This window comes from Pristiophorus japonicus, chromosome 13, assembly GCF_044704955.1.
Source record: "Pristiophorus japonicus isolate sPriJap1 chromosome 13, sPriJap1.hap1, whole genome shotgun sequence".
Classification (NCBI taxonomy): domain Eukaryota; kingdom Metazoa; phylum Chordata; class Chondrichthyes; family Pristiophoridae; genus Pristiophorus; species Pristiophorus japonicus.
In genome coordinates, this window is record NC_091989.1 from 27,070,305 (window position 1) to 27,093,110 (window position 22,806).

Consider the following 22,806-nt stretch of genomic DNA (forward strand, 5'->3'; position numbering starts at 1 on the left):
TAGATAAGTCCTCTAGTCCTGATGAAATGCATCCCAGGGTATTAAAAGAGATGGCGGAAGTTATAGCAGATGCATTCGTTATAATCTACCAAAATTCTCTGGACTCTGGGGAGGTACCAGCGGATTGGAAAGCAGCTAATGTAACGCCTCTGTTTAAAAAAGGGGTCAGACAAAAGGCAGGTAACTATAGGCCGGTTAGTTTAACATCTGTAGTGGGGAAAATGCTTGAAGCTATCATTAAGGAAGAAATAGCGGGACATCTAGATAGGAATAGTGCAATCAAGCAGACGCAACATGGGTTCATGAAGGGGAAATCATGTTTAACTAATTTACTGGAATTTTTTGAGGATATAACGAGCATGGTGGATAGAGGTGTACCGATGGATGTGGTGTATTTAGATTTCCAAAAGGCATTCGATAAGGTGCCACACAAAAGGTTACTGCAGAAGATAAAGGTATGCTGAGTCAGAGGAAATGTATTAGCATGGATAGAGAATTGGCTAGCTAACATAAAGCAGAGTGTCGGGATAAATGGGTCCTTTTCGGGTTGGAAATCGGTGGTTAGTGGTGTGCCACAGGGATCGGTACTGGGACCACAACTATTTACAATATACATAGATGACCTGGAAGAGGGGACAGAGTGTAGTGTAACAAAATTTGCAGATGACACAAAGATTAGTGGGAAAGCGGGTTGTGTAAAAGACACAGAGAGGCTGCAAAGAGATTTGGATAGGTTAAGCAAATGGGCTAAGGTTTGGCAGATGGAATACAATGTCGGAAAATGTGAGGTCATCCACCTTGGCAAAAAAAACAGTAAAAGGGATTATTATTTGAATGGGGAGAAATTACAACATGCTGCGGTGCAGAGGGACCTGGGGGTCCTTGTGCATGAAACTCTTTTGGAGTTTACCTGTAAAACATAAACATTAATTGGTGCCACCCGACCTGGATGACACACCAGACATTTACAAGGCCCCTTTTTTTTTCTTCCTTTTTTTGTGTTTTTTTTTGGGGTTTTTTTTTTGGGGGGGCACTAAAATCAAATTTTTTCCCCAGTGTCCTTGTGCATGAATCCCAAAAAGTTAGTTTGCGGGTGCAGCAGGTAATCAGGAAGGCGAATGGAATGTTGGTCTTCATTGCGAGAGGGATGGAGTACAAAAGCAGGGAGGTCCTGCTGCAACTGTATAGGGTATTGGTGAGGCTGCACCTGGAGTACTGCGTGCAGTTTTGGTCACCTTACTTAAGGAAGGATATACTGGCTTTGGAGGGGGTACAGAGACGATTCACTCGGCTGATTCCGGAGATGAGGGGGTTACCTTATGATGATAGATTGAGTAGACTGGGTCTTTACTCGTTGGAGTTCAGAAGGATGAGGGGGTATCTTCTAGAAACATTTAAAATCATGAAAGGGATAGACAAGATCGAGGCAGAGAGGTTGTTTCCACTGGTCGGGGAGACTAGAACTAGGGGGCACAGCCTCAAAATACGGGGGAGCCAATTTAAAACCGAGTTTAGAAGGAATTTCTTCTCCCAGAGGGTTGTGAATCTGCGGAATTCTCTGCCCAAGGAAGCAGTTGAGGCTAGCTCATTGAATGTATTCAAGTCACAGATAGATAGATTTTTAACCAATAAGGGAATTAAGGGTTACGGGGAGCGGGCGGGTAAGTGGAGCCGAGTCCACGGCCAGATCAGCCATGATCTTGTTGAATGGCGGAGCAGGCTCGAGGGGCTAGATGGACTACTCCTGTTCCTAATTCTTATGTTATTATGTTCGTATACCACTTTGACCAAGCTTTTGGTCAACTACGTCAAAGGTACTATATAAATACAAGCTGTTGTTGTTGTTGAATTCCCGTTTTGGGTGAGAAAGTTGCCGCTAATTGCTCTCCCGCTCTGAACTGATTTCCCTCCTCAGTCGTTCCTGTCAAGCTATGTCGGCTGGGAGGGAGTGGGAGGGGCATCGAGCTGAGCCATTCCACCGGCTCGCTGCCCCATGATGCCACTTCTGGAATTTTCTGAGAGGTGATGTCACCTGTCTGCCCAAATATGGACCAGCCAATCACAATGCGGCGCAGTTGACAGGATGGCGTACTCCCGTGATTTGCACCCCTTACCCACGCTGGGCGTAAGGTGCGGGCGCCAGTAAGAGTCAGGCAAGGTGCAGCCTTAGGATTGCAGTAGGCCGTGGGGGGAGGGGTTACATTTTAAATGGCTCCTGTGATCACAGCAGCTGATCGGAGCGCTGATCGATTGGGTCACTCGAAGCAGCAAAGCCAAATTCCCCTTTACCCAGATGCATGATCCCCCCCCCACCCCTCCTGCCTACGGTGGGCACACAGGCAATGCCTTCGATGCCCACAGCACACACCCTCAGTATATCAGTGATCCCGCCCATGGGCAAGTGTTTGTTGTCAGGGCGGGGGCAGATATAGGTGACTGAAGTCCCGCCTTACTGAAGATCCACTGGACTCACTGCATGGGGAAAAATCTGCCCCACCCCATTTATCAATTGCTCCCTATCCCCCGGTATTGTCCACACTAGGGCGGGGGACCAGTTCGCCTGCCCTCCATTCATTTATTGCTACATTCTCCATTCGCCCCCTCACCTGTCTGTGACTCGTGGAGCTTCACCTCCTCCTTGTGATCCCAGCCGTGGGCAGCCTTATCCTGATGATCCTTCTGTACTCCAAACTTTCCTCCAAATCCTTTCGAATAGTCTGCAAGGTAAATGTATCGATGTCACGTTCTTTGGTGCGAAGGGCCACAGGTGGAGTTATGTGATCAGTCGCATGAGTGGGGTATGGGTAAAGGTGGCCCGTGTAAAGAGGGGGACCACTCAAGAGATTTCACCTCTTCTATCTGGGTTCCAGTCCAGCCGATATTAATGGGGTGAAAATTTCCTCCATGCTGTTACAAAGTGGGCTCGTGTCATTTTCGAGGCTGCAGTGAGCACCACACTGGCACAACAAGACGGAATGATCATAAATTGGTGGCATCAATCAGAGAGATCTGCACAGGGAATGGGAACAGGCACTCTAGTGCCGGGGGGGCGGGGGAGGGGAGGGTGTTGTTCCGAAAGTATGTGTGTGGGAACAGGCGGTACTATTCCATGTGAGTGAGTGGGGGGAGGGTGGGAATGGGGTGTACCATTCTGTGTGAGTGGGCGGGGGGGTGGGAATGGGAGGTACCATTCTGTGTGGGTGGACGGGGGGGGGGGAGGGGGTGGTGTGGGAGGTATCATTCTGTGTGGGTGGATGGGTGTGGGAACGCGAGGTACCATTGTGTGAGTGGGCAGGGGTTGTATGTGAGGAACATACCTTTCTGTGACTCATGTTTCTCTGTCACTCCTTTGTAGTCGTATCCCAAAGCAGATTTGTCCACCTTGTCCTTTTCTACTCCGTATTTCCCACCAAACCCTTTGGCATAATCTGAGGGAGATTAAAATATTGCAGGATATCAAACCAGGGGAAATACAGAGAGTATCACACACAGCACAGAAATAGGCCATTCGGCCCATAGTGAAAGAGCTGTCCAATTTAATCCCCGTAACCCTGCGTTATTCTTCTTCAACTACATGAACAATTGCCATTTGAAAGTTCCTATGGAAGCTGATTCCGCCATCCTTTCAGCAAATGTGTTCCAGATCTTAACAACTCTGTGAAGAAATTTCTCATTTTCCCTCTAGTTCTTTTGCCAATTATTTTAAATCTATGACCTCTGGTTACTGACCCACTTGCCAGAGTTTCTCCTACTTGCTCTATCAAAACCCCTCAAAATTTTGAATATCTCTATTAGGTCTCCCCTTAACCTGTTCTGCTTTAAGGAGAACAATCCCAGTTTCTCCAATCTCTATGCATTACTGAAGTCCCTCATCCCGAGTGATATCCTGTATCTTCTCCAGGGACTTGACATCCTTCCGAAAACATGATCCCCCGAATTGTACACAATACTCCAGCTGAGGCCTAACTAGGGATTTGAAAATGTTTGGCATAACTTCCTTGCTTTTGTATTCAATGCCCCTATTTATAAAGCCATACCTTTTCCTAACCACCTTATCAACTTGCCCAGCCACCTTCAAAGATTTGTGAAAGTGCACCCCCAGGTCCCTCTGCTCTTGCACCCTCTCAAAATAATACCATTTAGGTTATACTGCCTCACTATGTTCCTCCCAAAATGCATCTCTTCACATTTATCGGCATTAAATTGCATCTGCCATGTGTTTGCCCATTTCACCAGTCCGTCTATGTCCTCCTGAAGTCTGCCACTAATCTGCTCACTAATCATTACGTTGACAAATTTTGTCTCATCCACAAACTTCAAAATTCTACTCCTTATACCCATTCACAGGTCCCCAGAACTACTAACAGATCAACAGTGGTACACTACAAGACCTGAACAAGGGAAAGAACTCTACTTGAGTAATTAAACAACGCTGATCAACAAGGAGAGTGAGAGATAATATAAAACTAAAAGAAAGGGCTTATACAAAGGCAATAAACAGTCGATCTCCCGCGAAAATGGCAAGAGCTGCAAAAAGGAATAGGAGAAAAAGCTTGTGAATAATATCAAGGACAACACTAAAAGGTTTTTTACACATATATTAAGAGGAGAGTGACTAAGAATAATATCCTTAAAGACAGACACTGGTGATTTGGTAATTAGAAATCAGGAAATGGCAGACTTATTAAATACTGCAGCTAGTTTGTAACAATCTTCATGGTAGGGGATAAGGATAAAGTACAAGGAAAACTAAAACTAAATCAAGGGGGAGGAACTAAATAAATTAATTTTAACTTAAAAAATAGTGAAGGGGAAACTAATCAGATTAAAGATAGACAAATCTCCAGGATCCAATGGTTCCACTCCAGGGTATTAGAGGAAGTGGGTGAGGAAAATGCTGATGCTTTGGTCATGATCTTCTAAAATTCTCTCGATTCAGGCATTATCCCCTTGGATTGGAAAATTAGCAATGTCACGCCACTATTTAAGAAGGGGAAGAGAGATAATCTAGGAAATTATAGGCCTATCAGTCCAACATCATGTTGTGGGAAAGTTACTAGAATCTGTTACTAGGGACAAAGTGAATGAGCATTTGGACAAATATGAAGTGATAAGAGAGAGACAGCATGGATTTGTAAAGGGTAAGTCATGCCTAACAAACCTAGAAGAGTTTTTTAAGGAGGTAACAAACATGGTAGATAAGGAAGTGTTTATGGAAATTATTCATATGGACTGCCAGAAGGCATTCGACAAGGTTCCACATAAGAGATTGTAGCAAAAATGAGAGCACATAGAATTGGAGGCAATCTCTTGACATAGATAGGGAATTGGGGAGGAGGTAGGAGGCAGAGAGTCGGGATAATGGGGATGTACACAAATTGGCAGGATGTGACGAGTGGTCTCTACTGGGGCCTCAGCTTTCAATTACATTTATTAATGACTTTGATGAAGGAATAGAGAGCCATATCTCTAAGTTTTCTGATGGCACAATAAATAGTGTAGATGGGAGCAGAAAGTTGCAAAGGGACGTTCATAGATCATAAATGGGCAGAACTGTGGCAGATGGGGAAGTGTGAGGTCATCCATTACTGACCTAAGAAAGATAGATCAGAGTATTTTCTAACTGTTGAGAAGCGAGGAGCTGTGGAGGAGCAGAGAGATTTAGGGGTCCATGTACAAAAATCACTAAAAGCCAGTGGGCAGGCACAAAAAAAAAATCATTAAAAAGGCAAATGGAATGTTGGCCTTTATCTCAAGAGGGCTGGAATACAAAGGGGTGGAGGTTATGTTACAGCTGTACAGAGCTCTGGTTAGGCCCCATCTGGAGCACTGCGCTCAATTCTGGGCACCGCACCCTTAGGAAGGGTATATTGATCTTGGCGGAGGTGCAGCACAGAACTGCCAGAATGAGAAAGGGGCTAAAAGGGTGAAATCATGATGACAGGTTGCATTAACCAGGATTATATTCCCTTGATTATAAATTAAGGAGTGATCTAATTGAGATGTTTGAGATGATTAAAGGATTTAAGAGGGTAGATAGAGAGAAACTGTTTCTTCTGGTGAGGGAATCCAGAACAAGAGGACATAACCTTAGAGTGAGGCCATTCAGGGGTGATCACAGAAAGCATTTCTTCAGTCAAAAGGCAGTGAGAATCTGGGTCTCTCTCCCCCAAAAAGCTGTTGAGGCTGGGGGTCAATTAAAATTCCAAAACTGAGAGTGGTAGATTTTTGTTAGGTAAGGGTATTAAAGGATATGGAACCAAGGCAGACAAATGGTGTTAAGCTATAGATCAGCCATGATCTAACCGAATAGCAGATCAGGCGAGAGGGCCTACTCCCTTTCAAAGGTAAGAGGCTCAAGGGGCTGACTGGCCTACTCCTGTTTGTATGCAACAGGCTCAAGGGGCTGAAAAGCTGCCTCCTGTTGCTATGTAACAGGCTCAAGGGATTGAATGGACACCTCCTGTTCCTACGCAATAGGCTTGAGGAACTGAATGGCCTCCTCTTGTTCCTGTGAGGTACCATTCTGTGTGAGTGGATGGGAGGTGTGTGTAAGGAACATACCTTTCTGTGACTCATGTTTCTCAGTCACTCCTTTGTACTCGTATCCCAAAGCAGATTTGTCCACCTTATCCTTTTCTATTCCATATTTCCCACCAAATCCTTTGGCATAATCTGAGGAAGATGAAAATATCATTGTATCAAACACCCAGGTAAATACAGAGAGTATCACACATGCAGGTCATCATCATCATAGGCAGTCCCTCGAATCGAGGATGACTTGCTTCCATGCCAAAAAGGGATGAGTTCACAGGTGTTTCAATGAAGGACCTAATATTGTAACCAGGTCCCGAACTACATATTGAAGGGTGGAAGATGCCTGTGCGTGAATTTTTTTAACATGTGGTAGCCGTTGCACACCAGCCACCACATGGGCTTGACAGAGCAAGACCGTGGTCCAGTGGCAACTAGAGACCAGCTCTGCTGCATGGACCTAGCGCGCACACATATCGCAGTGTGGGCTGCCCCTGGGCCCTCACCTCTTCTAGGCCCAAACTCAAGCTTCACACCGAGTATCACACACTGGGTAAATACAGAGAGTATCACACACTGGGTAAATACAGAGAGTATCACACACTGGGTAAATACAGAGAGTATCACACACTTGGTAAATACATAGCGTATCACACACTGGGTAAATATAGAGCGTATCACACACTGGGTAAATACAGAGAGTATCACAGACTGGGTAAATATAGAGCGTATCACACACTGGGTAAATACAGAGAGTATCACAGACTGGGTAAATATAGAGCGTATCACACAGACGGGTAAATATAGAGCGTATCACACACTGGGTAAATACAGAGAGTATCACACACTGGGTAAATACAGAGAGTATCACACACTGGGTAAATACAGAGAGTATCACACACTGGGTAAATACAGAGAGTATCACACACTGGGTAAATACAGAGAGTATCACACACTGGGTAAATACAGAGAGTATCACACACTGGGTAAATACAGAGATAAAACATATCACAGGATAATGAAATGTGGGCTTGACTTTAATCCCATGGCTGTGTGGAATTTCTTGACCAAGGCCGCACTTTACCTTTCTGTGAAGCGTGCTTGTCCACTTCTGCTTTGTACTCATACCCCATGGCAGACTGCAAGAGATGGCGAAGAGATTGAGTTATTACGGGGATCACCAGAGTTGGGTCAACACAGAAGGAGCAAACATTTAGGAACCGGCAATTGACCCAACAACCGGTCCCTTTTTCACCGTCTCCCCATATCCCTCAACCCCACCTATCCCCCTCACTAGAAACACACCTAATTGTTTCTTGACCCCAAATTCTGTTTGATAATGATCATGTGACGTGCCTTGGGATGATTTACTACATTAAAGCTGTTATATAAATACAAATTTTTGATGTTGTGTATACTCCCTATGAATTGTCCCATCAAACACTCCCAGGGCAGGTACACGACAGGTTAGATACAGAGTAAAGTTCCCTCTACACGGTCCCATCAAGCTCTCACAAGGCAGGTATAGTACGGGTTAGATACAGAATAAAGCTTCCTTATAACTGCTTCAACAATCAGATAAGACCTGTGCGACCTTCTATTTCTCACCCCCGCCAGCCTCTTTGGCCAGTATGTGGTGCTGAAGTCTGGAGTGAGAGAATCCAAACTGATAACCAATCTTAGACAGGAGACCCCACTCCTCCGTGTGGACTGATTCAGAGCTCAGGACCGACAGGTAAAAGGTCTGTTTCTGACCTACTGCCCCAAGGATGTGCACCCTCCACACACTGACAATGGCTATAGTGTCTCTTTTATCCCTTACCTTGTCCGTCCGATCTTTTTGCACTCCGTACTTCCCACCGAATCCCTTGGCCGCGTCGGTCTGTGACGAATGCTTTGCAACATCTGCTACATACTCGTTTCCTAAGGCAGACTGGGACAAGAGGAATACCAGGAATGAGAGCAGTGCACACACCATGTCCATCAGCTCCCAGTGACTGCGTTCCGCCCGCCCTGCATAATCCGGGGGCAAGAATGATCTGCTGCAGTCAGTCTGACTCCTGGTGAAACTACAGCCACTGTGGACAGTTAACAGACACTCCACCACTCCCTGCTCACCTGCCCTTCCCTGTTCACCCGCCGCTCCACTGCTCCTTGTTCACATCGGATTTTACTGCTGGAAGTGACAGGAGGCGTAAAGTATGCCCATGGGGTTGTCCTGGCATTCTCTGATTCTAGCACGGCCCTGCTCATGTTCCAGCGCGCTCCTGCTCATGTTCCAGCGCGCTCCTGCTCATGTTCCAGCGCGCTCCTGCTCATGTTCCAGCGCGCTCCTGCTCATGTTCCAGCGCGCTCCTGCTCATGTTCCAGCGCGCTCCTGCTCATGTTCCAGCGCGCTCCTGCTCATGTTCCAGCGCGCTCCTGCTCATGTTCCAGCGCGCTCCTGCTCATGTTCCAGCGCGCTCCTGCTCATGTTCCAGCGCGCTTCTGCTCATGTTCCAGCGCGCTCCTGCTCATGTTCCAGCACGGCCCTGTTCATGTTCTAGCGCGCTCCTGCTCATGTTCTAGCGCGCTCCTGCTCATGTTCTAGCGCGCTCCTGCTCATGTTCCAGCGCGCTCCTGCTCATGTTCCAGCGCGCTCCTGCTCATGTTCCAGCGCGCTCCTGCTCATGTTCCAGCGCGCTCCTGCTCATGTTCCAGCGCGCTCCTGCTCATGTTCCAGCGCGCTCCTGCTCATGTTCCAGCGCGCTCCTGCTCATGTTCCAGCGCGCTCCTGCTCATGTTCCAGCGCGCTCCTGCTCATGTTCCAGCGCGCTCCTGCTCATAAACTAGAGTGCTCCTGCTCATGTCCTAGCGCGCTCCTGCTCATGTCCTAGAGTGCTTCTGCTCATGTCCTAGAGTGCTCCTGCTCATGTTCTAGCGCGCTCCTGCTCATGTCCTAGAGTGCTCCTGCTCATGTCCTAGAGTGCTTCTGCTCATGTCCTAGAGTGCTCCTGCTAATGTTCTAGCGCGCTCCTGCTGCTGTTCGAGAACGTTCCTGCTTTTGTTCTAGCATGCTCCTGCTCTAGAACACTCTTGCTCCTGTTCTAGCGTGCTCTTGTTCTAGAAGGCTTCCTCCCCGATTCTAGCATGCAGCTTCTCCCAGTTCTAGTATATTCTGCACTTGCACACAGTTCAATGTATGAAGCTCACGGTCCAGGTTTTCATATCTAATGACATGAAAGGAAAGTTGGGAACAACCAATTACCTTGTCCATACGATCCTTCTGGACCCCGAACTTGCCACCATAACCATATGAGGCCTTTGATCCCTCCTCCAACTCTTTCTTCTTTATGGTCTCGTGATCTTTTGAGACGTTCTGCCTCAGCTCATGCACACTGCAAAAACACAGGATCCCATTATTCAGGACGGAGGCAGTGGTCAATGTTAGAATCATCACATGACCGTGGATGTTTAGTAGGTATTAGAGAGAGGATGAGAGGCAGGGGACCAGACCTACCCTTATCCCTCAGTCCAGGCTGGGAAAAGAATCAAGCCTAGGTGGTGAAAATACCCACTGCACCACTGCAGAATCCCTCTGTCTGGGAGGGATTTCAGCCCCGTCCCAGTTTTCTCGCCGTCATATTTGTCTCTGTGGCAACAGGAATATTAAAGAGAGGCCTGGGGGGTGACACCTCAGTAAGTTAGTGAGGAATGGGGACAGGCGCCCCTGGTGGCTGTTTTGAGAGCAACTGAGGCCTAGTCCAGACCCTCAGTCAGACAAAGACCAAGTGAGCAGGAGGAACACAAATTACAAGCAGGGGGAGGGACGAGGAGAACGAAATGAGATACATCTGTTTCTAACCATGCACTTTTTCCATTTCCTTCCTTTCCTTCTGTTCAGGGCGCACTTGGTATGGGGTGTAGCAGATACCAGGATTCAGATATCCTGATTCATGCTCCTTCTAACCCTCTCTGGCATGGGTCTGTCCCAGGAATCATTGTATGAACAAGGCTGAATTTATCACCCAGTCACAACCGGGCAGGAGTTGAAGATGTTCAAAGCTCAGCTGCTGATAAAACCGCACAATGTTCTTTTAACGCAACAAAACCGGGCACCCCAGAAATTGGAAACCAAACACCCTAAAAACATAACACCCTGGAAAACAGACAGCATGGTTTGAAACTGGACATCTGGGAATGTGACACACCAGATAAGCTGCAAAGACGGCCTATTAAATGAGTTCTTCAGGAGGAGACCAGTAGTGGGTGTGTCTGAGCATTCGATGACGGCCACACTGCCATATTGGAGGCTTGGGTGCAGCATGAGATGCCTCATCCATCAGCCTATGCTGCCTGCCCTAACCCTTGACCCCTCTCAGGGGGGAGGGGGAAGATGGTGGGGGGCCAGAAGCACAGCAACGGGCTGCAATGATTCAGTGTCTGAATCAGTGCCCCGCTGGGTCCAGACAGCACCTCAACTTCTCACTGGTTAGTGACAGTTCTGTTCATCGCACTTGCACCTCGACGGCCTTTCAGTCCATTCGATCCTACCCTTCCACAATCTCAGCCTACCGTCCCTTCACTACATCGTCCAGATGTTTCCTTAAATGGGCCCAAATCCTCACCTCAGCCAGCCTTCCCGCCAACCCCATTTCAGCTGTTAGTCTTGCTCTACGCAAGATGTCTATCCCAAATGTGACCATCACCCCCTGACCCTGGACCCGCTTGTTCTGCTGCCCCGTCTTTTTATAAGCTGTGTTCATGGAATGTGTGGGTGGAGCTGGGAGGTCACTTCCTTAGTTTCCTTGAGAAGGTAGTGGGGGGCCTCCTCCTTGAGTAAGCGGTTGATTGTATAACTTGATGGCTTGCGAGGTCATTTCACAGGCCATTATGAGTCAACCATGTAGTGTGGGACTGGAGACATATTAGAGTGGAGGTGTGGTCTATCTGAACGTCTTGTATCTGGTTAATTTTCTTTGTTATAAACCCTCTAGCTAGTCTAATCTTCACTCAAAGCTCTTTCTTCTGACCGTGGGGATCAGCTTTGCTGTTAGGCTGAGAAGGGCCTCTTGTGCCTGGGGATGGACCTCTTCATATCCTGGTGACCAGGAATATTCAGGGCCCAAGTCTGGGTGAGACCATTAAAGAAAAGACCACCTGAAATGCTTCACGCATTAGGCAATCTTAAATTAAAAGAAACAAACAATGCACTTGCATTTATGTAACGCCTTTCACATCCTCAGGGTATCCCAACATACTTACGGCCAATGAATTACTTTGAAATGCACTGTTGTTATGCACGCAAATGTGGCAGCAATTTGCACACAGCAAGGTCCCACTAACAGCACAGAAATAAATGCCCAGAGAATCTATCTTTTGTGGCACTGGTTGAGGGAGGAATATTGGCCAGGACACAAGGAGAACTCCCCTGCTCTTCTCCGAATAGCACTGTGGGATCTCCAAGTCCACCTGAGGAGGAAGGTGGTGCCTCGGTTTAACATCGCAATCGTGAGCCTTTTTCTTTCTTTTAGTTCAAGATTGCCTGATGTGTGAAGCATTTCAGATGGTCTTTTCTTTAATGGTCTCATCCAGACTAGGGCCCTGAATATTTCTGCTCACCAAGCCTTCCGGGTCATTCTTCCCAATGGCTGGGTGTCATTGTACCAGCACGGGCCCAGGTCCCACTGCCAGCCAGCCGAGGTTAGCAGATGTGGTGTGACTTTGCCCCATCGGGGGCACTGTGGGGGGAGGCCAGGAACAACAGTAAGTCTCAACATTTCAGTCAGTCCCGGAAGGTGGGTGTGTATTTTGATTTTGTGGTAATTGGGTCACTCGCACGATAAGAAGTGACTGCAATGTTTCTTCTCAATCAACAGATTTCGGATCAATAAAGGTGCCAGAACAACGGTCATCTCTGATCTTATCAGAGAGCCCGGAAGCTTCCTTTCTCCGGCCAGATGCGACGCGCTTTCTTCAGATGCCCTAATTTGGCAATAGGTCTCTTGCAGGAGCTGCTCACGCTCGGCTGCTGTCGTCACGGAGACGGCTTGTTCTCCTCTCCCCACCCCCATCAAGGAAACCACAGAATTGAGCTTAAAAAAAGCAAACTCGGAGATTACACAGCAGCAAGAGCAAGAACACGAGCCACTGGCTGCAGGCAACGTCCAACTGATCAGTGGATATTGGGACTGATCTATTGACAACTCACCTGCTTCCCACCCAGTCCCGCTAAATTTTGCTTTGGACTGGACAGTCCAGAAACTTCTAGAAGGTAAATCCCCCACTAAAAACAACCCTCCCATTTATTGCAACAACACTCGATATCATCCAGGACAGAGCAGTTTGCTTGATCATTGCCCCAACACTGGACTCAATATCTATCCCTCCACCACCGACACACTGTGGCTGCAGTACGTATGATCTGCGGGATGCAACTCATCAAAGTTACTTCGTCAGCAACTCCTTCCCTCGTGAACTCTACCCCTGAGAAGAACAAGAACAGTATTGTTGTGGGAACACCCTTATCTCCAAGTTTCCCTCCAAGTCACACGCCATCCTGACTTCGACATATATCGCAGTTCCTTCACTGTCACTGCATCACTACCCTGCAGTTCTCCACCTAACACCATTGTGGGAGGACCATCACCACAAGGAATGTAGCAGGTCAAGTAGAAGGCCCACCACCACTTTCTCAGGGCAAACAGGGATGGGCCATAAATGTGGCCTTGTCTGCGATGCCCACACCCTGTGAACAACAATTGTTTTAACTCTTCTGCGTCAGGTGTTTGGGTGGGGTGGGGTGGGGTGGGAGAGCAATCCCTGGCAGTACCACCATGCCAAGTGTAGCCTCACCTGCTGCTTCCCAGCAGCCACCAGGTCAGTGTGTACCTTGGTGCCTGCAGTTTCTCCCAATACCTACTTGATGTGCTGGGGCCGGCCGGATCCGTCGATGGACTTCGATCCCCAGCGCTGCTCCTGTTCCGAAATGTCGTTCTGAAACAGCAGAAAATTGGAACCACAATCAACAGCACAGCTATCACCAGGGGGTACGGAGCCAGCCTTTGGCTCAGAGGTAACATTCCCGCCTCAGAGTCATAAGGTACAGGTTCCAACCTGGCTCCAGACAGTCTCAGAACTCTGGTGTGGAATTCTGGATTGTCATCCAGCGAGTTACTCACGTTGGAAGGGCAGTAGTGAGGGAGCGGGGCACTGTCGGAGGGGCAGTAGTGAGGGAGCGGGGCACTGTCGGAGGGGCAGTAGTGAGGGAGTGGGGCACTGTCGGAGGGGCAGTAGTGAGGGAGCGGGGCACTGTCGGAGGGGCAGTAGTGAGGGAATGGGGCACTGTCGGAGGGGCAGTAGTGAGGGAGTGGGGCACTGTCGGAGGGGCAGTAGTGAGGGAGCGGGGCACTGTCGGAGGGGCAGTAGTGAGGGAGTGGGGCACTGTCGGAGGGGCAGCAGTGAGGGAGTGGGGCACTGTCGGAGGGGCAGTAGTGAGGGAGTGGGGCACTGTCGGAGGGGCAGTAGTGAGGGAGTGGGGCACTGTCGGAGGGGCAGTAGTGAGGGAGTGGGGCACTGTCGGAAGGGCAGTAGTGAGGGAGTGGGGCACTGTCGGAGGGGCAGTAGTGAGGGAGTGGGGCACTGTCGGAGGGGCAGTAGTGAGGGAGTGGGGCACTGTCGGAGGGGCAGTAGTGAGGGAGTGGGGCACTGTCGGAGGGGCAGTAGTGAGGGAGTGGGGCACTGTCGGAGGGGCAGTAGTGAGGGAGTGGGGCACTGTCGGAGGGGCAGTAGTGAGGGAGCGGGACACTGTTGGAGGGGCAGTTGTGAGGGAGCAGTGCAATGTCAGAGGAGCAGAACTGAGGGAGCACTGCACTGTTGGAGGGGCAGTATTGAGGGAACACTGCATCGTCTGAGGGCTGGTACTAAGGTAGTGCTGCACTGTCGGAGGGGCCAACCTTCAGAGGTTCAACCAATGTCCCGTCTGTCTCTTGGGATGAACATGTTTCAGAAGCACAAAGAATTCTCCCGGTGTACTGAGCAATGCTCCTCCCTCAATCAACACCAACTGCTTTTAATCCCATTGCTGTTGTGGGATCTTAACATCCCATCACACTAGGTTTCAGCATTGAGATGGTATAATTTTATTGACTTCCTTTGTTGTATCTGGATTTTACCCCTGACCCAGCGGGTGCAAGGACAGTGTCTGACCCACTGCACAAACCATAATAGGAAAGCCCTCTACACAGTGCCATCAAACACTCCCAGGGCAGGTACAGCACGGGTTAGATACAAGATAAAGCTCCTTCTACACTGTCTCAATTAAGTCGATTTATTCCAAAGCTCAGGAAAGTGCTCCCTACTGATTGGAAAAATAGATTAAAAGATATGGCAGTAGATAAGCAGTGGCTCGCATTTAAAGAAATATTTCATAATTCTCAACAAAAATACATTCCATTGAGAAACAAAAAGTCCACAGGAAAAGTGATCCATCCGTGGCTAACTAAAGAAGTTAAGGATAGCATTATTAAGGAAGAAGAAGCTTATAATGTTGCGAAGAATAGTAGTAAGCCTGGGATTGGAAGAGTTTCAGAAACCAGCAAAGGATGAACAAAAAAATTGATAAAAAAGGGAAAAAATAGACTATGAGAGAAAACTAGCAAGAAATATAAAAAGATTGAAAGAGCTTCGACAAGTATGTAAAAAGGAAGAGAGCAGCAAAAATAAACGTTGGTCCCTTAGAGGCTGAGGCAGGAGAAATTATTATGGAGAATAAGGAAATGGCAGAAACATGAAACAAATATTTTGCATCTGTCTTCACAGTAGAAGACACAAATAGCATACCTAACATGGTGGGGAACCAAGGGTCTAATGAGGGTGAGGAACTTAATGTAATTAAGATAAGTAGAGAAAAAGTACCAGAGAAACTATTTGAACTAAAAACCGACAAATCCCCTGAACCCGACGGCCTACATCCTAGGGTTCTAAAAGAACTATCTGCAGAGATAGAGGATGCATTGGTTTTGATCTTTCAAAAATCCCTAGATTCTGGAACGGTCGAGAGGGAATGGGAGAGGGGAAGAGGGAATGGGAGAGGGGGAGGGAAAGGGGGAATGGGAGAGGGGGAATGGGAGAGGGGGAGGGAAAGGGGGAATGGGAGAGGGGGAATGGGAGAGGGGGAATGGGAGAGGGGGAATGGGAGAGGGGGAATGGGAGAGGGGGAATGGGAGAGGGGGAATGGGAGAGGGGGAATGGGAGAGGGGGAATGGGAGAGGGGGAATGGGAGAGGGGGAATGGGAGAGGGGGAATGGGAGAGGGGGAATGGGAGAGGGGGAGGGGAGAGGGGGGGAGGGAGAAGGAGAGAGAGAGGGAGGGGGAGGGAGAGGGAGAGGGAGAGGGAGAGGGAGAGATGGGGAGAGGGGGAGATGGGGAGAGGGAGGGGGAAGGGAGAGGGAGGGGGAAGGGAGAGGGAGGGGGAAGGGAGAGGGAGGGGGAAGGGAGAGGGAGGGGGAAGGGAGAGGGAGGGGGAAGGGAGAGGGAGGGGGAAGGGAGAGGGAGGGGGAAGGGAGAGGGAGGGGGAAGGGAGAGGGGGGGGAAGGGAGAGGGGGGGGAAGGGAGAGGGGGGGAGGGAGAAGGAGAGAGAGAGGGAGGGGGAGAGGGGGAGGGGGAGGGTGGGGAAATAGAGGGGGAGGGGGAGAGAGAGAGAGAGGGAGGGGAGCTGGAACGTGAGCTGCAGTGATTGTGCTCGCTCTGGTCTGGTGCTGTCTGAGTCTTCGTCTAGTAGAACGGAAGCTGGGAGAGTGCGGCCGAGGTGGAAGACAGACTGATGCAGAGCAGCAACACAGGGCAGAAAGGGAAGTACGAGTCGACCACACTTCCTGTTTCTTGGTCTGATGATCCGTATTTTAAGATCTGTGTCATTGCTTCTGATTGGTTCACTGATTTTGCATTCTTTACATTACTTTTTAGAGTCAGTTTTCAAAAATATTCCACTCAAGATTTATTAAATAACAGATTCGATTTGCAGGGCTGCTTGTGGAGTCAGTATAAGTGGTATGGTAATGTGTGGTTATGTTATTACATGAATAATCCAGAGAATGCAAGCTCAAATAACACCAGGGCAGTTTGAGAATTTGAATTTTGTTTTTTTTGTTAAGTCTTCTAATAAAAACCAGGATCTGTAAAAATGCGCATGAAACAATCTGATTTTCAGAAAAACCCAACAGGTTCACTAACATCCTTTAGGGAAGGAAAGCTGCCATCCTTACCTGGTCTGGGCCTATATGTGACTCCAGTCCGTACCAGTGGTTCAAGGAGAATGTTCACCACCGCCTTCTCAAAGTAGCTAGGGATGGGTAATAAATGTTTGCATTGCTCCAATAATGAATTTTTATAAAGAGCTTTGTAGACCCCATTTCCCACAAGATGAGATCCCAGATCTCGCAGGTGCTGGGAGGAGATTGGGCTCCAGTGAAGGGAAATCACCCCACCAAGTGTTTTTGTGCGTTTACTGGAGGCGAGAGATAGCACGGAATCAGAAAATGCTGGTGGGTGGCTTCTACATCCTTGGACGATTCACTGTTGATTTTTGATAACAAGCTGGGGGAGGGGGTGCAACCGACAGACAAGCATTTTCAGAAACCAATAAGATCAGATGAAATCTGGACAAATAATCCAGTTTAAAATGTGGAAGGGATAATCAGGGCATTTCAACCCACCCACACACACACACAACCCATCCACACACTCACACACACACAACCCATACACACACAACCCATCCACACACACACACACACACACACACACAACCCATACACACACAACCCATCCACACACACACACACACACCCATACACACACAACCCATACACACACACACCCATACACACACACACACACACAACCCATCCACACACACACACACACCCATCCACACACACACACACAACCCATCCACACACACACACACAACCCATCCACACACACACACACACACCCCATACACACACACACACACACACACAACCCATACACACACACACACACACACAACCCATCCACACACACACACACAACCCATCCACACACTCACACACACACACACAACCCATACACACACACACACAACCCATACACACACACACACAACCCATCCACACACACACACACAACCCATCCACACACACACACACACACACACAACCCATACACACACACACACAACCCATCCACACACACACACACACACACACACAACCCATACACACACACACACAACCCATCCACACACACACACACACACACACACACACACAACCCATACACACACAACCCATCCACACACACACACACACACACAACCCATACACACACAACCCATACACACACACAACCCATACACACACACACACACACAACCCATACACACACACACACACAACCCATCCACACACACACACACACAAAACCCATCCACACACACACACACACACAACCCATCCACACACACACACACACACACACACAACCCATCCACACACTCACACACACACACAACCCATACACACACACACACAACCCATACACACACACACACAACCCATCCACACACACACAACCCATCCACACACACACAACCCATCCACACACTCACACACACACACACACACAACCCATACACACACACACACAACCCATCCACACACACACACACAACCCATCCACACACTCACACACACCCCATCCACACACTCACACACACCCCATCCACACACTCACACAACCCATACACACACACACACAACCCATACACACACACACACAACCCATACACACACACACACAACCCATACACACACACACACACAACCCATCCACACACAACCCATCCACACACACACACACAACCCATCCACACACTCACACACACACACACAACCCATCCACACACTCACACACACACACACAACCCATACACACACACACACAACCCATACACACACACACACAACCCATCCACACACACACACACAACCCATCCACACACTCACACACACACACACACAACCCATACACACACACACACAACCCATACACACACACACACACACAACCCATCCACACACTCACACACACACACACAACCCATACACACACACACACAACCCATCCACACACACACACACACACACACACACACACAACCCATACACACACAACCCATCCACACACACACACACACACAACCCATACACACACAACCCATACACACACACAACCCATACACACACACACACACACAACCCATCCACACACACACACACAACCCATCCACACACACACACACAACCCATCCACACACACACACACAACCCATCCACACACACACACACACAAAACCCATCCACACACACACACACACACAACCCATACACACACACACACACACACACACACACAACCCATCCACACACTCACACACACACACAACCCATACACACACACACACAACCCATACACACACACACACAACCCATACACACACACACAACCCATCCACACACACACAACCCATCCACACACACACAACCCATCCACACACTCACACACACACACACACACAACCCATACACACACACACACAACCCATACACACACAACCCATCCACACACACACACACAACCCATCCACACACTCACACACACCCCATCCACACACTCACACACACCCCATCCACACACTCACACAACCCATACACACACACACACAACCCATACACACACACACACACAACCCATCCACACACAACCCATCCACACACACACACACAACCCATCCACACACTCACACACACACACACAACCCATCCACACACTCACACACACACACACAACCCATCCACACACTCACACACACACACACAACCCATACACACACACACACAACCCATACACACACACACACAACCCATCCACACACACACACACAACCCATCCACACACTCACACACACACACACACAACCCATACACACACACACACAACCCATACACACACACACACACACAACCCATCCACACACTCACACACACCCCATCCACACACACACACAACCCATCCACACACTCACACACACACACACAACCCATACACACACACACACAACCCATACACACACACACACAACCCATACACACACAACCCATCCACACACACACACACACACACACAACCCATCCACACACACAACCCATCCACACACTCACTTACTCAATGCATCAGTGCCCACACTCAATGCATCAGATCAATGTTTAGAACAGAGGTCAGGGAGTTATCTTTGTCGGATGTACAGACGTCTCAACAATGCTCTGCAAATGATAAGTTCGATGTGACCCTTTTCAAAGCAGCCACCATAACCTCGACAGAGTCCTCGGTGACCAAACTGAACAGTAATTGTAGGAGAGAGCTGTGTACCTCCAAGAGAGGTCGACAGTTTTGGGGCAGCATTTAGTGTTGTAGGAGACATGAGGAAAGTGAAGAGTTGCAGAGGAGAGATGATAAAAGAACCAGCTCATTGGGAGGGAGGAATAGTGATGGTGTGAAGAGAAGGTAGACATTTTATAAAGAAACACGTTACCCATTGCCAATTTTCTTGTGCCTGGGGTGAGCGGACTTTCTCACCTGCTACTTTATTGTTTTTATCTTTTTCAATTTACTCCACCAAGTTTACCTGCTCCCCTCTCCTGGCAGCTTTAGCTCCCTGCTGGTCGACAGCTCTGCAGATGTTCACTGGCATCCTGTGCCTTGCCTAAATGGCCTTTCTCAATGTATGAGCCGAGACATTCAGTGTAGGCAGACTATTCCACCATAGAGAGCCATGACCAATCCTGTCCTTACCCCAACCTACATCCACACACAAAACATTCCAGCAGGGACAGCGATGAGGAGCAGGAATTTTCCTGAGTGCAGAAAGACTGAAGACATCAACCTGGCTGAGAAAAACAAACCCAGCAGCAGCCCAAGATTCAATGTGGTCTGCGTGACTCAGCTTCTGACTGGATAAATCAACTGAGTTACTGGAGAAGGCTCAATGTAGAGAATTAGATCGCTGTGGCTGTTGTAGTGAATCCTAGCCTAGACATAGAACAGGATGGAGTCATTCTTTCTGAACATTGTACGAGTGTTAACTGAAACCAGGTTGGGACTATCTCAGTCCAGATGTTCTAACCTGGACCTGGAAGGGTTCGGTAGCAGAACTGGAAACCCGGAAAAATGCAAAGTAAAGGACACGGTCACTCAGTGCCCTCCAGCTCACCAATCTCACTTTCAGAGAACGTTTTAGGCCTACTTAAAAGTTTGATCAGATAACGAGAGGATTACTCACAACAAAGTCAGGATCCGTGTCCCAATCGTCTCCATCCTTCTCCACTTCCACTTTCACATTATGGCCCACTACCGATTTCCACATCTCTGAGAGCCAAAGAAACATGTTTTAATACACAAGGCAGCGTCAACTTAAACAGGCTATTTGGTTTTTCCCACAGCCCACACACACACTCCTCCATCATGGACTCTACCAACCCATTTAATCTCCTTTCACAACCCATGTACACGCTACCCATTTAATCCACTGAGGGAATGTTTTGTACAAGTACTCATGAATACATTTCAGGTGGTGAAGGACATGGGTTCGCCACTTACAAAAATTTACACTCAAGTTACATCCCAGTATTTGGTTGCCGTTGCTGTTAAACAGTTTTATATTGACTGGGTGTTATCAGTGAATAGTCAATAATCACACCCATATCCATCATCACCTTTGCCCTCAGATAGCCCTTCATCACATACTCGCATCATAATCCAAAGTCCATTGCCTTCCTTTTATAATCAATGTTAAAATTCATCTGCCATTAAATAGGCCATCTAGCTTTGAGTGCTACTGTGACAATTTTAGGCGTGTTTACAATAGACATTTTCTCAGGTGCAGCATCATCCATAAGCAGACCTCATGTCTCTTATGATCTGGAGTGTAAATTTTTCTGGCCAAAATCTAGATAAATGACTGCATGACCCATGTATCCTGAGATAGAACCATTACTCCATACGGTAGTGACTGGATTGATCATATACCACCATGTAAACTCTCCTCTCCTCACAGACTTTTGTTGAACAATGAGCAATTGTGTACAGTTACATAGGGCTCAAGTTTGGCCCGCCCCTTTTATCGGCGCACTTACTGGAGATGCGCCACTTTTCTCCGTTGATAAGTACACCGAAAAAAAATCGCTCCCCACTTTGGCCGCTGTCCGACCTGTCCTCAGGGTCGTTGCGCAGCACGGCCAATCGAGTCGGGGGCGGAGCCACGTCCTGCGCTGAAAACAGTGCTTTTTTAAAAAAAAATTTCGTAGCCAATCTTTCCAATTCTTTGTCAGATCACAAACGCCAGAGGTCACCTTGCACACATCAAGGATCACTTTGCGCCAATGCTCTTAGCCAAAAGGCCTAGAGCCACTGCACCGTTCCTGGAAGTACTGCAATACCAGGTTCGTGCCATGGAGGTGGATGGGTCAAACCACCCCACCCACCTCCTATTTTCTGCACTGAAAACAGTGCTGGGACATCTGCACATGCGCAGTGGCGTATCCACGCATATGCAGTAGCTCCTCACCCCCAGCCTCTCTGTGTGCAAGCTGCAGCCGTTGTGTGTGCGTGACCCGATGCCTGCCCCTAGCCCTGGCCGAGTGGGCTCCCAGTGCGATCGACCTCAGGTTTGAAAGTTTATGCACTGTAGCTATTTTTGAACTTTCTTAATGGCTTGTCATTTTCCTGGACTTTTGGATATTTTGAAAAAATTATGTAAATATGTTTTGTCTCTTGTGAATAGTGGTGACCATTTGTCAAGCCTATTCACCTGGTGCTATTGTGAAAGAAGAACATAAGTGACAGAGGAACACAGAGAATATCTGACCACGGTGAGGCCGTCCCTGACCTCTCGGGCAGCAATGTGCGCAGGTGATGACGACCTGTGTCCTGTGCAGCATCAGCTGATTACGGAGAAGGTTGGTGTTGTTGGTGCTGCTGGTGTTGGGGCTGATCGTGGTCAGATTCTGAGGACCAAGGTGAAAGAGTATAAATGGTACCCATGTTGATGGAATAGATGGCAGGTGAACTTGAGATGACAGAAGCAATCTGTCAATGGTGAGAGATGTTGTTCCAATGAGGTGACACTGGATGGAGAGTTTGCTCCAAACACTTGCAGCCTGCATAAATGGAGTAAGCAAAAGCTTCTGAGCT

The 22,806-nt window shown here is 48.3% G+C and overlaps 1 protein-coding gene across 1 annotated transcript in view; it reads right to left on the reverse strand.

Moving 5' to 3' along the window:
- LOC139278468 (src substrate cortactin-like) overlaps positions 1 to 22,806 on the reverse strand; it is a 55,513-nt gene that overhangs the window by 19,085 nt on the left and 13,622 nt on the right. The window contains exons 2-9 of the mRNA XM_070897283.1: positions 20,897 to 20,982; positions 13,436 to 13,509; positions 9,782 to 9,911; positions 8,357 to 8,467; positions 7,619 to 7,673; positions 6,565 to 6,675; positions 3,318 to 3,428; positions 2,607 to 2,717 (exon numbers count right to left, since the gene is read on the reverse strand). Of these exons, the coding sequence (XP_070753384.1) occupies positions 2,607 to 2,717; positions 3,318 to 3,428; positions 6,565 to 6,675; positions 7,619 to 7,673; positions 8,357 to 8,467; positions 9,782 to 9,911; positions 13,436 to 13,509; positions 20,897 to 20,980 (787 nt within the window). The 5' untranslated portion in view covers positions 20,981 to 20,982. The remainder of the gene's footprint in view (positions 1 to 2,606; positions 2,718 to 3,317; positions 3,429 to 6,564; positions 6,676 to 7,618; positions 7,674 to 8,356; positions 8,468 to 9,781; positions 9,912 to 13,435; positions 13,510 to 20,896; positions 20,983 to 22,806) is intronic.